At 32.8% G+C, this 14,445-nt stretch overlaps 1 protein-coding gene across 5 annotated transcripts in view; it reads left to right on the plus strand.

Annotated features, from left to right (window-relative positions):
• The window catches only part of USP34 (ubiquitin specific peptidase 34), a 371,878-nt gene that overhangs the window by 147,854 nt on the left and 209,579 nt on the right, over window positions 1-14,445 (plus strand). For all 5 annotated transcript variants that reach the window (XM_037806728.1, XM_037806730.1, XM_037806731.1 and 2 more), the window contains exons 8-10: window positions 559-620; window positions 10,179-10,260; window positions 10,348-10,440. In XM_037806728.1, the coding sequence (XP_037662656.1) occupies window positions 559-620; window positions 10,179-10,260; window positions 10,348-10,440 (237 nt within the window). The remainder of the gene's footprint in view (window positions 1-558; window positions 621-10,178; window positions 10,261-10,347; window positions 10,441-14,445) is intronic.

The following is a 14,445-nucleotide window of genomic DNA, read 5'->3' on the forward strand; positions in this document are numbered from 1 at the left end:
TATCTTTTTGGGTTAAGTTTTAAACCATCTTGTTCTGCGTTAAATAATGTTTGACTTTAACTGGGCTCTGAACTTTTTAGAAAAAAATACTAGGTGTTTTTTGTTTTTTGTTTTTTTAAATGCTGGTATATACTGAAGTAGTATATACTGAACTTTTTAAATAAAGAAAATACTTATTGATAATTACCCAGATGCATTAAATCTTAAATGTATTTATCTAGGGAGCTTTTCCTGAAACTTTATCTCTAATGGTATGTTAATTGCTACATTGTATTAGATTTTTGTATTTTTTTCCCCTTATTCAGCTTTGAATTCTGTAATGTGTTTATTATGTGGTAAAGCATATATATTAGTTGTGGAATGAATTTATTTAGTGATTTAATATGATAAGGGTAATATACTAAATTGGGAATTGTGTGTGTCTCTGACATCTTATTTTTAATAATTTTGATATGGTATTGATTATGATTTATATATGTCAAACAGTCAGTTTATCATATGTCTTTATACTTGTACAAGAATAATTTGGAGAAAAACTTAATTTTTTTTAAATCATAGAATCAACTTCATACCTTCAATGATGTGTGCAATAATGAGTCATTGGTTTCGGACACAGAAACGTAAGTAGAGCATTAATTTATGCATAAATATAACATTTAAATGAGTGGCTGTCTGTATGTTAAATATAACTGTGTCTTTATTAGATTTGAAATATTGACTAGAAATACTTTGCCTTATGGCTTCATTTCTTCAGCCTTTAATTAATAAGCTTTCAGAACAATATTTTGATGCATTTTTTTTAAAGCAGTTTAAATCAAGTAGTGTTGATTTTTGTTACAAAATGTGAAAATATATTATTTATACAACAATTTGGTAGTAAATGACAGTTTTCAAAAGGAATATTTAATGCAGAAAAAGAAAAAAAGACCTTATTCACTCATTTTATGGGGAGAAAACCAAGTTAATGAAACTCAATGTGAAAAGTAGTTTTTCAAGTTCTTAGAAATTTATTTATTCTATTTAGTTTGGGTAGTATATCTTCTATATAGGAGCAGACTTGTGAAGTTTTATAGTGTTAGAAACTTCATAATTATATGAATCAGTCATGTTTGAGCCTTACTGTAACTTCTGTGCGTTGATCTTAGTTCTGCTTCTGGAACTAATCTTTTAATTAAACCCAACCCTTTATGAATTTGAAAACCAGGGACTGTGTCTCTTTACTCTTTTTTCCTCCAGGCTAAAGAGTTTTTATTACTCCAATGGTTCCCCATATGGTATGGTTTTTAGATTTCTCATTGGACCACTCACTCATTTCTGGCAACATTCTTGGTCAGTGTTCCTCTTAAAATGTGTTGCCCAGAATTGGTCAGAGCTTTGTAAATTCTGGATTACATTAAGAATATTCTTTCATACCATCAGGACATTACATAGACTATATCTAATGTATATAAAGCTACAGCTCTGAATTTCTTTTTGACCCCTTGGTACCCTCCTGCAGGGCTGCCTAAGAGAATCCTGTAATTGCTAATACAATACTCCCCAGCTCACACATGCAAAAATCCTTGAGTCGTCAGTGCAGTAACCCTGTGCATATATGCTTAGGTCTTTGGGTTGCTGATTCAGGGAATAGAGAATAAGATGGAATTCTACTCAAAAAAGTGTAAGGAATATACATCCTAAAGACATCATTGAGAGAATAGGGAGTAGAGGAAAAGTTTTGAGGAATAGTGGGTTAGAGGCATTTTAGGTTGGGAGAAGAGGATGTGTATAGGATGAGAAAATGGGAGCAAAAAGGAAAATGGTATGTGAAGAGTATTGTTGGGCGCTATGAATTAGGCATGTCTTTTAAAACAGTTTTATTAACGTATAATTTATATATCATAAAGTTACCTGTTTTAAATATACAATTCAGTGATTTTTAGTAAATTTACAGAATTATACAGCTTTTGCCACAATCCAATTTTTGAACATTTTTACAATTTCAGAAAGATCCCTTTTGCCTATTTGTAGTCAATTCCCAGTCATTCTTATTCACAGACTCAATATTCCACTTTTGGTCTCTAGATTAGCCTATCCTGGGCATTTCATTTAAATGGAATAGTAGCATTCTGTGTGTTCTTTTTCATGTGGCTTCTTTCTCTTAATTTGCTGCTTTTGAGGTTCATGTTGTAAAATATATCAGTACTTCATTCCTTTTTATAACTGAATAGTGTTACATCTGCCTTCTGAAATTTGCCATTGAGACTCTAGCAGATTTTTCATTTTAGTTATTGTAGTTTTCAACTCATTTTCATTTTCTTCTTTTTTTATGTCTAATTTTAATATTAATATTCTGAGTCAGTTTTGTCATTCCTTCTTTTAATCTTTTAGTTTTAATTTTTTGTTTCCTTTAATCTTTAGAGATAGTTTCCTTTAGTTTTCTCTGAACATATTTATAATAGATGCTTTGATGTCTTTTTCAAGTCTAATATCTGGGTCCCTTCAGACTGTTTCCATTGATGGCTTTTTTTCTGAGTATGGGTCACACTTTCCTGCTTCTTTCCACGTCTCATTATTTTTGCTGAAAACTGGACATTTGACACAAGTAGCGTAACAACTCTGGATCATGAGTGTGCGCAGTCTCCAAGACCCCCAGAAATATGTAGGAGCTGACCAAGGCCTTTTATGACTGTCTTGTTTCCTGGATTGCTCCATTGAATTTCTGCAGGTCTCTTGCTTGCTCCATTCAGTGTTTTGACCTCACTAGCTATGATGTTGACCATATCTAATCGTTTGCTACTGAAGTCACTATTATTTTTGACAGTGGCCCTGGATATGGGGTTTTCCATGCTCTGCTTCAAATCAAGGTAGCCCCTTCTGGCAGCAGACCACCTTGGTAAAGGTACCTCTAAGGAGCTGGCAAGGAGAATGGCAGTGGGAAAAGGAGCAGGAGTGGGAACAGCCCCATGATAAAATGTCAAAGACTCCCACTGTGTTCTTTCTTTTTTTTTTTTTTTTTTAATTTAATTTTATTGAGATTGTTCACATACCATACAATTTTTTTTAAATTTAATTTTATTGAGATTGTTCACATACCATCCAAAGATCCAGAGTGCACAATCAGTTGCTCACAGCACCACCATACAGCTGTGCATCCATCACCACAATTAACTTTCTTTTCCAATTTTTAGAACATTTTCATTACTTCAGAAAAGAAATAGACAAAAAAGAAAACTCAATTCCCCCCAACCCCTAACCACCCCCCCCTCCATTATTGGCTCATAGTATTGGTATAGTACATTTGTTACTGTTGATGAAAGAATGTTAAAACACTACTAATGTAGTACATAATTTGCAATAGGTATATTTTTTCCCTATATATCCCTCTATTATTAGCTTGTAGTTACAGTGTCATACATTTGTTGTAGTTCATGAAAGAGATTTCTAATATTTGTACAGTTAATTACGGTCATTGTCCACCACAAGATCACTGTTTTATACATTCCCATCTTTTAACTTCCAGCTTTCCTTCTGGTGACATACGTGACACTGAGCTTCCCCTTTCCACCCCATTCAAGCACCATTCAGCACTGTTATTCTCACAATGTGCTACCGTCACCTCTGTCCACTTCCAAACACTTAGGTTCACCTAGTTGAACATTCTACTCATTATAAGCATCCGCTCCCCATTCTTTAGCCTCGTTCTATATCCTGTTAACTTATATTTCATGTCTATGTGTTTACATATTATAATTATTAGTTCATATGAGTGAGACCATGCAATATTTATCCTTATGTGTCTGACTTAACTTTACTCAATGTAGCCCTCAAGTTTTCTTCATCAACTCGTTTTTTTTTAAGACGGTTTTGTTCATCCACCATACTTTCCATCCTAAGTAAACAATCGATAGTTCCCTGCACAGTTACATATTTATGTTTCACCACCATCACCAATATTTATATAAGGACATCTCTGTGTCTTCCACAAAGAAAGAGGAAGCGTCAAAGAGAATAGAGAGACAAAACAAAAAGAAAGAAAGAAAAAAAAAAATGACAGCTAAAAAGCAACGAAAGGAAAGATAGAATTAAACTGGAGTAAGAGTCAGACAGCCTCACCAATGCCAAGAGTCCCATACCCCTCCGTTATGTCCCCCTCTTATAGCCATTTAGCTTTCGTATATTGCCTTTGTTGCATTAAAGGAAGCATAATACAAAGTTTCTGTTAACTATAGTCTCTAGTTTGCATTGATATTATTGTTTCCCCAATACCATGCTATTTTTAACACCTTGCTAGTTTGACATTCATTTGTTCTCCCTCATGTAAAAACATATTTGTACATTTTATCACAATTTTGAGCACTCGAGGATTCTTTGAGTTATAAAATCCTAGTCTTTATCTTTCCTCTGTTCTTCTAGTGTCCCACATGCTGCTAACCTTCCTCTTTCAACCATACTCACAGTCATCTTTGTTCAGTGTACTTACATTGCTGTGCTATCATTACTCAAATTGTGTTCCAAACCTCTCACTCTTGTCTTTTCCTGTCTGTCTGTAGTACTCCCTTTAGTATTTCCTGTAGAGCACATATCTTGTTCACAAACTCTCTCATTGTTGGTCAGAGAATTATTTTAAACTCTCCCTCCTATTTGAAGGACAGTTTTGCCGGATATAGGATTCTTGGTTGGTGGTTTTTTTCTTTTAGTATCTTAAATATATCACACCACTTTCTTCTTGCCTCCTCAGTTTCTGCTGAGAAATCTGCATGTAGTCTTGTCAAGCTTCCTTTGTATGTGATGGATCACTTTTCCCTTGCTGCTTTCAGGGTTCTCTCTTTGTGTCTGACATTTGATAATCTGGTTATTAAGTGTCTTGGCGTAGGTCTATTCAGATCTGTTCTTTTGGGAGATGGGAAATTTTCATTGATTATTTCCTCTTATCACTTCTGCCTCCTTTCCCTTCTCTTCTTCTGGGACACCCATGATATGTACATTCGAGTGTTTCATGTTACCTTTCAGTTCCCTGAGACGTTGCTCATATTGTTCCATTTTTTTCCCTATCTGTTCTTTTGTGTGTAGGATTTCAGGTGTCTTGTTCTGCAGCTCCTGAGTGTTTTCTTCTACCTCTTGGGATCTGCTGTTGTATGTTTCCATTGTGTTTTTCATCTCGTGTAGTGCCTTTCATTTCCATAGATTCTGCCAGTTGTTTTTTCAAACTTTTGATTCCTGCCTAATCTTCGCCCAGTGTTTTCTTTGTAGCCTTAGTCTCTCTTGTTATATCTTCCTTGAGATCCCAAATTTCTTCATCTATATAAGTTATATAGAGAAAAACTAGAAAGACTGAGTTAATTTCTTTTTTTTTATTTATCCATAGAAGTATTACATTTTCTAATAACAACGTATTTTAAACATTTTTTAAAAGCCTAAAATTAGATATATAGACTTCAAAAGTTAAAACAAGAGACTAAGAAGATGGCAGTATAGAGAGGAGTGGAAGTTAGTTAGTCCCCCTGGAACAACTAATAAACAACAAGGAATAACTAGTAAATAACTCGTTGATTTGGTTTTTAATTTCATTTATCATATTTTTTTGAAAGTCTTTAACAGATTGTTTCATTAAAGTGAAACAATATTTCAACTGCATCTAGATTGAAATATAAGTTTGTTCCTTTGACTGGGCCATATCTTCGTTTTTCCTAGTATAGATTGTAGTTTTCTGATGTCTAGGCATCTGGTTTCCTTGGTTACCCCAGTCAGATTTTCCCAGACCAGAACAGGTTCAGGTCTCAGAATGGGGTTATATTCAGGATGTGTCTTAGAGGAATGACCGACTTTCCTGTGAGGTTTCCAGTTGCTGTGCTTTTCCTAACCTGCCCAGCAGGTAGCGCATGTCAGCCTTTTGTTCCTGACTGGTGTAAGGAGATGGGCCACTTCAGTTTCTGTTTTGGCTGTTTTCAGTCATGTTTGTCCCCCAGCAGTTATTCCAGATTATTTACTAGTTGTTCCTTGTTGTTCATTATTTGTTCCAGGGGGACTAACTGACTTCCACTCCTCTCAATACTGCCATCTTCTTGGTCTCTTGTTTTAACTTTTGAAGCCTATATCTCTAATTTTAGGCTTTTAAAAAATGTTTAGAATACATTGTTATTAGAAAATGTAATACTTCTATGGATAAATAAAAAAAAAAGAAATTAACTCAGTCTTTCTAGTTTTTCTCTATATAACTTACATAGATGAAGTTTGGGATCTTTTACTGTACATTGTTTTGAATGTATCTTTTCCCCTACTTTTAAGTACTCCTATCATTACTCTCTTTTTCTATGATAGCCGTTTAAAAAATTTAAAGGGTGTCAATATATTAAAGATTTGGGGGACATACTGCCAAATTACTGTCTGGAAATGTTAATTTATTGATACTCCCACAAATAGCATATGGGAGTACCTATTTTTATGTTTTCATCCTTGTTAATTATATTTTAGCATAAGCATAGCTATGGACCATAAATTAGTGAAATAAGAAAATTTCTGCTGCATAAAGTTAGATGCTATTGAGAAAACCATTTAGTTCTCTTTGTCTCTCTCATTCTTTATATATATGTATATACACACACACACACATATACACATTATATAAATACACATAGCACAAATACATATAAAGCCATGTATGTATGCTACTGAGTTGTGATAGAATTGATTATTTCCTGTTTTGCATTGGAACTTTTTCTAGTATTCTTACTGTTAGTCTCATTAAAACGGAGGATTGGTTTTTTCCATTAAATTGATTTAAAAAATAACTCAAACACATTAAACAATTACTGCATTCATTTGGCTATATTTTCTAGGTTTTTTTTTTTTTATCTTGTGATTTTATGTTTTTTTTTTTTTAATTTTATGTTTTAATTTACATAAATAGAATAATGCTAAACTTCATAAAGGCAGGGAATTTTTACTGTTTTGTTTTTTATTTATCCCTGTGTCCAAGAGCAGGCCTGGAACGTAATGGTGCTCAATAAATATTTGTTTGAATGAATGTTGTACATATTTCTTAAAAAAACTTAAGGTATTATACACGTGGAAAATTATATAGATCATAGTAAATGCGTGGCTCAGTTTATTATCACAAAGTGAATAAACTTGTAACTTCCACTAACACCTAGAAATAGAATATCACCCTGAAGTCCCTTTGCTTTGCCCTTTCCTGTTCACTTTCTTTCTCAATCTCGTAATTCCTCAGAAGTAGCTACTATCTTAACTTTCATCATTATGGATTAGTGTGTCTGCCTGTCTTTTACTTTTGTATAAATTTGGTCATATGGTGTGTGCATTTTTCCTTGTCTGGATTCTTTTGCTTAATATTATGTTAGTTCCTTTGATTACCAAGAGAGTGGACATTTTCTTTACATTGTGTATCAGGATATTTTCAGTTTCACCTAACAGAAAACCCAATTCAGGGTAGCTTAATAAGAAAGATCTGTCTTTTCATGTAAGAATTTCAGTTGCATGTTGATTTCAGAATTGGTTAATTCAGCAGATGAACAAAACCCTCAGTGACATAGGTTATTTCCATCTTACTGAACCATTCTTACATTTCTCCTTGGTCCCTTTGTTAGCTTCCATAATGACTATATTGGCTACTGAAGCTCCATATGTAACTACCTCACACAGCTAGAGACAGAAAAAGTTTGTTCCTTCTGATGCTTTCTCCTTCACTCCCAAAATTTTTATTTTGAGAAATATGATGAAGCTGTGTACCCTTTTGGGTATGTGTGTGTGTGAGGGTCAAACATTACCCAGAAGCCCACTCAGTGGGACAGAACTGGATTATTTGCTTGTATATAACCATTCACTTATAAGGGGAGTGGGATTATCATGTTTGTCTTAAACTAGTCTTATATACCCCAGGGATATTGAAGTATCCAGCCTCTCTTTAAGCACATGACCCAACATCTGAACAAAATCATAGTTCTGTTAATAGGGAAGGAGGGTGATGGTTGTTAAAGGGTTGGTAACCTGAACTTGCCATAGTTTATTTGCTAGGTCTGTTTTCCGTTGTGATTTTGTCTTTTGCTCATACATTGATGGAAGTTTTCATGTTTTATGTGGTTAGTGTTTATGACTATATCGAACAAGGAAGCTCTTTAAATCTTTTGTTGCAAATACTGTTTAAATCTCTTAATTAAAACTTTATTAAAAAGCTTTTGCATCATTATGTATTATTAGTGGCAGTGTTTTTATCTATTTTGCTGGAGCTTTTTCTTCTCAGCTGCTCTCAGATATATGTACTTTAAAAAGTTTAATTTCTGGAATACACTTATTTATTCATTGTTTACTTTGTATTTTGTTTTAATTTAATTTCAACTGCTCTTTTCAATAAAAAGGCCAGAAATGTTCTTAGAGGCCTATCAGATGCAACTAGAAAATCACATATAAACCAAAATATCCATTTTCTAGGGCATTCTAATTGAAGTTTTAATGGTATATAAGTTGAATCATTGTAATTAAAGAACTTTAGCATGGATTATTTTCATTTTGTTACTGAATCCTCCTACTTTTGGAATTTATTGTATGTAATATCATTTATACTTATTTCATTTACAATTCAAGCCAATAGATAGTAATGTAATAGCAGTAATATTTGACCATATATTTTGCCTGAAAGATTTTTACTCAGATGCACATGTATATATATCTAGTTAAAGGTTTATGTATTCAGTTAAACCATATGCATATGTATATCTATCTATATCTATGTATCTATCTATCTGTTAACTTGTGTATATAGTTTTAGGTTCTGTATGCCATTTTCTGCTCATTATTTTTAGTGGTGTGGGAATAGCTGTGGTATGATGATAACTCCACATTATTGTCAAGAATTTAGTTAACTATGTTAGATAATATCAAATGTAAAGGACCTTGTTGGTGGTCTGTACAATGTAGAAGAGTTTGACAATTTCTTAAAAACTTGATGACACATACCATACAACCAGTCATTACTCTCCTGGATATTTATTTAACCCCATGCCCATTAATAATACAATAAAAAAAATTGTGGTATATCTATAAAGTGGAGTCCTCTTCAGCAATGAAAAGGAATGGACTATTGATGCATGCAGCAGCCTGGATAAATCATATGCTGAGTGAAAGAAGCCAGATTAAAAAAAATACATACTTTCTGATGCTATTTATATAAAATTCTTTAAAATGAAAATGATCTGTAGTGACAGAAAGCTTATTGGTGGTTGCCTGGGAAATTGGGTTTGTAGGGGCTAGGAGAAGGATGCAGCACAGGGATACAAAGAAACTTTTGGGAGGGATGTCTGTTCATTGTCTTGATGGTGGTGATGGATTCATGGATGTATGCTTATGTGTAAACTCATCAAATTGTATACTTTAAATATGTTCATTTTATTGTATGTCATGTTTATCTCAAAGCAGTAAAAAAACAAAACAACTAATTAACATCAACTATCTTACTGTTAGAATTAATATAATAGCTTTATTTTAATGCTGATGATTTGTTACTTTAAAAGGCAGTAGCTCTTATTAAAAAATAATAATAAATCTAAAACCTGTAAAATTTAAACTTTATTTTCAGTAAAATGAAGGATGACGAGGTAAACATAACTAAGTTGCTTTGAACAACCAGTTGATTTCTTTAGGGACACCTTATTCATATCTTTATTAGTATCAGGCATGACACTTGCAATTTGGTTTGGGGATAATTCTTCCCTTTTTCACACTTTTGATAACCTACTTTCCTGTTGTTATCTCACTATAGACAACATATTGAGAAACTTGTCCTGAATGCTTCAGTGCCCGCTATGGAAATAAAGTAGAAAGGCAAAGTCCTTTGGTAGGAAAATACATTGCTAATTAGGTGTTTCACTCGGTACACCTGTTTACTTAGTGGAAGTTGTTAATTGTAAATTTTCAGTTATTTGTGATTTGTTTTAAATTCAAGACATATTAGCATTTCTTACATTTCATTTTACTTATGCTTCGTAATACTCTGGACATTTAATTGTATATAATTCACCTTTTTATAACTTGTTTTTGAACAAATTTAGGTTTACAACTGAGTTGGCCCTTTAGATATGGGAAAAGCCTAGTAGTTTGAAGTAATAGTTTGAAAATATGCACCATCCTCCTCCTTTTCTCCCCCTTTCTTTAATGAATTAACTAATTTTATTATTTGACTTTAGGTCCATTGCAAAAGAACTTGCAGACTGGCTTATTAGCAACAGTGTGGTAGAGCATATATTTGGACCAAACCTACATATTGAGGTTTGTTGACAATTACATGGCTTCTCTGTTGTAGTGAAAGAAAAGAATATTTTAAAAAATTAACTGTAATACATTTTTCTTTTCCAGATTATCAAACAGTGCCAAGTGATTTTGAATTTTTTGGCAGCAGAAGGGCGGCTTAGTACTCAACATATTGACTGCATTTGGGCTGCAGCACAGGTAATATTAACAGATTACATATATTGAGTGCTTCCTTATATTGTGTTGTAATCGCTTTGCTTCCCTGTGAGGTAAGTTCGGTTATCTCCATTTTAGAGCAGTGTTAGACCATGGCATGGAAAATTTGGAATGGAATTTAGCATGTCTAGCTTCAGAATCTCTGTCTTGATATGTTAGTGGCAGAATTGAAGGAAATCAGAATTTTTTGTGGCATGTGGGTTTTGTTTCATGGTTTGAAGTGTCTTTTCTACTCCTAAGACTATGAATTCTCCTGTAGTTTCTTTTTGTACTTTTCTGTTTTAATTTTATTTTTTAATCTTTGATCCAGCTGGGAATTTATCTTGGCTTATGGTGTTATGGGTAGATCAAACTTTTTTCCCCCATTCTTTTTGCTACCTAATTTTCCTGGTATTGTTTGTTCATTAGCTCCTTTCTTCATTGATCAGAGATACTACTTTTATCTTGTCTAGGACAATTTCTGGACTTTCTAATCTGACCCATTGTTATGTTTAGTCATGGCCTGTGTTAGGGATTGGTGAATTACGGCCAATGGGCTGGGCCACTTTTTTTTTTTTTTTTTAAAATGAAGTTTGAAACAAGCTGTGTCCCTTTTTTTTTTTTTTTTTTTTTTTTTAATCATCATTTTATTGAGATATGTCCCTTTTTTTAATGTGTTGTCTTTGGCCGCTTCCACAGTACAGTGACAGAGTTTGGTAATTGTTAACAGAGACCATATGGCCTGCATTCCTAAAGTATTTATTTTTTGGCCCTTTAAGAAAAAGTTTGCTGGTCCTTGGGTCTATACTAAAAAAATCTTCCCTTTAGTCTTTGTAATATTTAAAAATATCTGTCAGGGCTATTCTTTCCTCCTTATTTATTTCAAATTCTTTTCTCTTACGTATTTTCCCATATGAATTTTAGCAGTGGCTTATTCTTGGAAAATATTTTAATTTTTATTGAGGTGATTAATTTGAGGCAACTTGAATGTCTATCTTTCTATCCAAGAAATAGGTCTTTCCTTTTGTTTTCTTCTTCGTCATTCAGCATTTCCAAGTGACTTGTATATAGATCTTCCATATTTCACGTTTATTCTTAGGGATTTAACTTTCTGTTACTGCTATTGTAATATAAAAGTTTTAAATTCTTGATTATTAATTGCATGCCTTGATACCCATGGATTTCTTGGATTGACTATGGTAATTTTTCAGTACATTTTCTTTGACTTTCCAGTGTCCAATCTAATGTTAGTGATTATTTTATGTCTTCCTAGTTCAAAATGTTTTAAAAAATTTTTTAATTTCTTCCTCTTGCCAGATGGCTATATAGACATCATTTCTTGAAGGAACCTATGGTTCAGTGCTTTTAATATAGATTCCTCTTAAGCAGAGGCCTAAAATTATTTTCAAGTATTTTAGAAGGTCTTTCCACCAGTAATTCATACTGATTGAAAGATACTGGTTAACAAAATATAGTAAATACTTAACATTGTATGTTTATATATCACTGTCATTTAAATAAAGAAGGAGTTCATATTTCAGAGTTAAGGGAAATTTTTCTTTTATAACCTGTGAAAATGTTTTTGTTTTCAGTAGATACTTTGTTACTTGGTTCATTGCTAGACCATAAATTATGAAAACAATGATATGTTTGTTATATGGTATATAGCAGATAACTAGGCATAGTGAAGAGTTACTTTACAAAATTGAAATTCAACAAATTTGTAATTGATAATATGGTCTATTAAAACTTTTAGCCTTGTACACTAACAAAAATTTGGAACTAACCTAAAAAGGAATGGTTATAAATATTATGGCATTGTCTTTGTGATATAAGTTGCAGTGACTTTTTTTTTAAAATGCAGCACACCACGTAATCCATCCAAAGTATACAATCACTGGCTCATAGTATCATCATTTAGTTGTGCCACAATCAATTTTAGAATGTTTTCATTACTGCAAGATAATGAAAAAAAATGACAATAAAGTAAAAAAGAATACCCAAGCATCCCATACTCCATATCCCCCTTATCATTTATATATTTTTTGTCTTTATTTTATTATTCATCTGCCCATACACTGTATAAAGGGAGTGTCAGTCACAAGGTTTTCACAATCACACGGTCCCACGATCAAAGCTAGTTATACAATCATCATCAACAATCAAGTCTACTGGATTACAGTTCAGCAGATTCAGGTATTACCTTCTAGCTATTCTAATACACTAGAATGCAGTGACTTTTAAGTATAAAGCTGCTCTAGCAAAATGAAATAGTTAAGAGTATATTTTAAAGGTTATTTTAAATGAGTGTTTCTGTGCTTTGTTAACTGCTTTATCATTTCCTCTTCTATAGATCTGGAATGATAAAGAATTTTTACATTGTGGATTTTTTTTTTTTGAACTTTATTTTCTTTAGAGCAGTTTTGGATTTACAGAAAAAACTGAGCAGAAGGTTCAGAGTTTCTTAAGATTCCCTCACCACCCTCCCAGTTTCCCCTATTATTAACATCTTGCGTTGGTGTAGTACATTTGTTACTATTGATGAACTAATATTAATACATCATTATTAATTAAATTCCATGGTTTCCATTAGGTTCAGTCTTTTGGCTATACTTTTCTATGGCTTTTGACAAATATGTTATGTATCCACCATTATAGAATCATAGAAAATAGTTTCATTGGGCTAAAAATCCTCTGTGTTCCACACATTTATCCATCCCCCCCCCGACCCGGACTCTCTTCAACCACTGAACTTTTTTACTGTCTTTATAGTTTTGCCTTTTCCAGAAGGTCATATAGTTGGAAACATAGTATGTAACCTTTTCATGCTTCTTTCGCTTACAATCTGCACATAAGGTTCTTCCATGTCTTTTTGTGACTTGATAGGTTCTTTCTTTCTTTGCTGAATAATATTACATTGTATGGACACACCACAGTTTGTCCATTCACCTATTGAAGGTCAATACGGTTGCTTCCATGTATTGGCTTCCATGTATTGGCAATTAGGAATAAAGCCAATATTGGCAATTAGGAATAAAGCTGCTGTAAACGTTTGGGTGCTGTTTTTTGTGTAGACATAGATGGGAGATGTTCTTTGTATTGACTATATTCTTTTGTAAACTTGAATATTTTGCATGTTATATGTATTAGCTTTTCTGTAAATATAAAAACTTGCGTAAAAGTTACAGTAAGCATTTACCGTATAAATGATTTTCACTAACATTTTAAGTTTCTTCCTATCCTGGTTTGATTGGGTTACCTCATGCTACCTCCTTCTTCCCAACCTTCTATCATAAAATCTTTCTGTCACAGGATTCAAATAATGAATTCAAAATCTTGGAATTTATTGTTAATTGCTTTCCAAGATTGAAGAACATATACATACATTTACGTAACTTATTGGGACAATGGTTTTGTTTTAAAATGGAACCAATAACTTTTTTTGAAATAGATTCTCACATCTCAATGGACAGGAGTCACATTCTCTAGGATTTCTGATTCAATTTAGATTCACATTTTGGGGGCAGAGGATCTATAATTTTCACAGGGATTTGTGATCTCTAATTTTAGAAACACTGATATTCATTCTTGTAGTCATTAGCTTCTGTATGTGTACATGTAGACATATTTAGATAATTGTCTATGAGACATTGCAGTGTTAGCATGTAACAGTATGATTGTACTAGAGTTATTATCTGACCACTGCAACATTCCTTTCCATTTTTTCACATATCTTACGTTTTAGGATTTGTATCCTATCCTTTCTTGCCTTGTTGGGAATTGTTAATATGAATGGTTATTCCTTCTTCTTTTATATTCAAACCACTTGTCTCAGCTTGATTATTTCTCCTTTATATTGTTGGGTCCCTTCATGTGCCTTTGCTGTTACATTTAAGAGATGACTAGGTAACTGATGTAGATAATTATTCCTTGGTGTTGTGAAATATTTTTCCATTAGATCTTTCTATCAAATGGTATTTCTGCTTGGCTACTTTTTCTGTATTAGGA

The sequence above is a fragment of the Choloepus didactylus genome, chromosome 17 (genome assembly GCF_015220235.1).
Source record: "Choloepus didactylus isolate mChoDid1 chromosome 17, mChoDid1.pri, whole genome shotgun sequence".
Classification (NCBI taxonomy): Eukaryota; Metazoa; Chordata; class Mammalia; order Pilosa; family Megalonychidae; genus Choloepus; species Choloepus didactylus.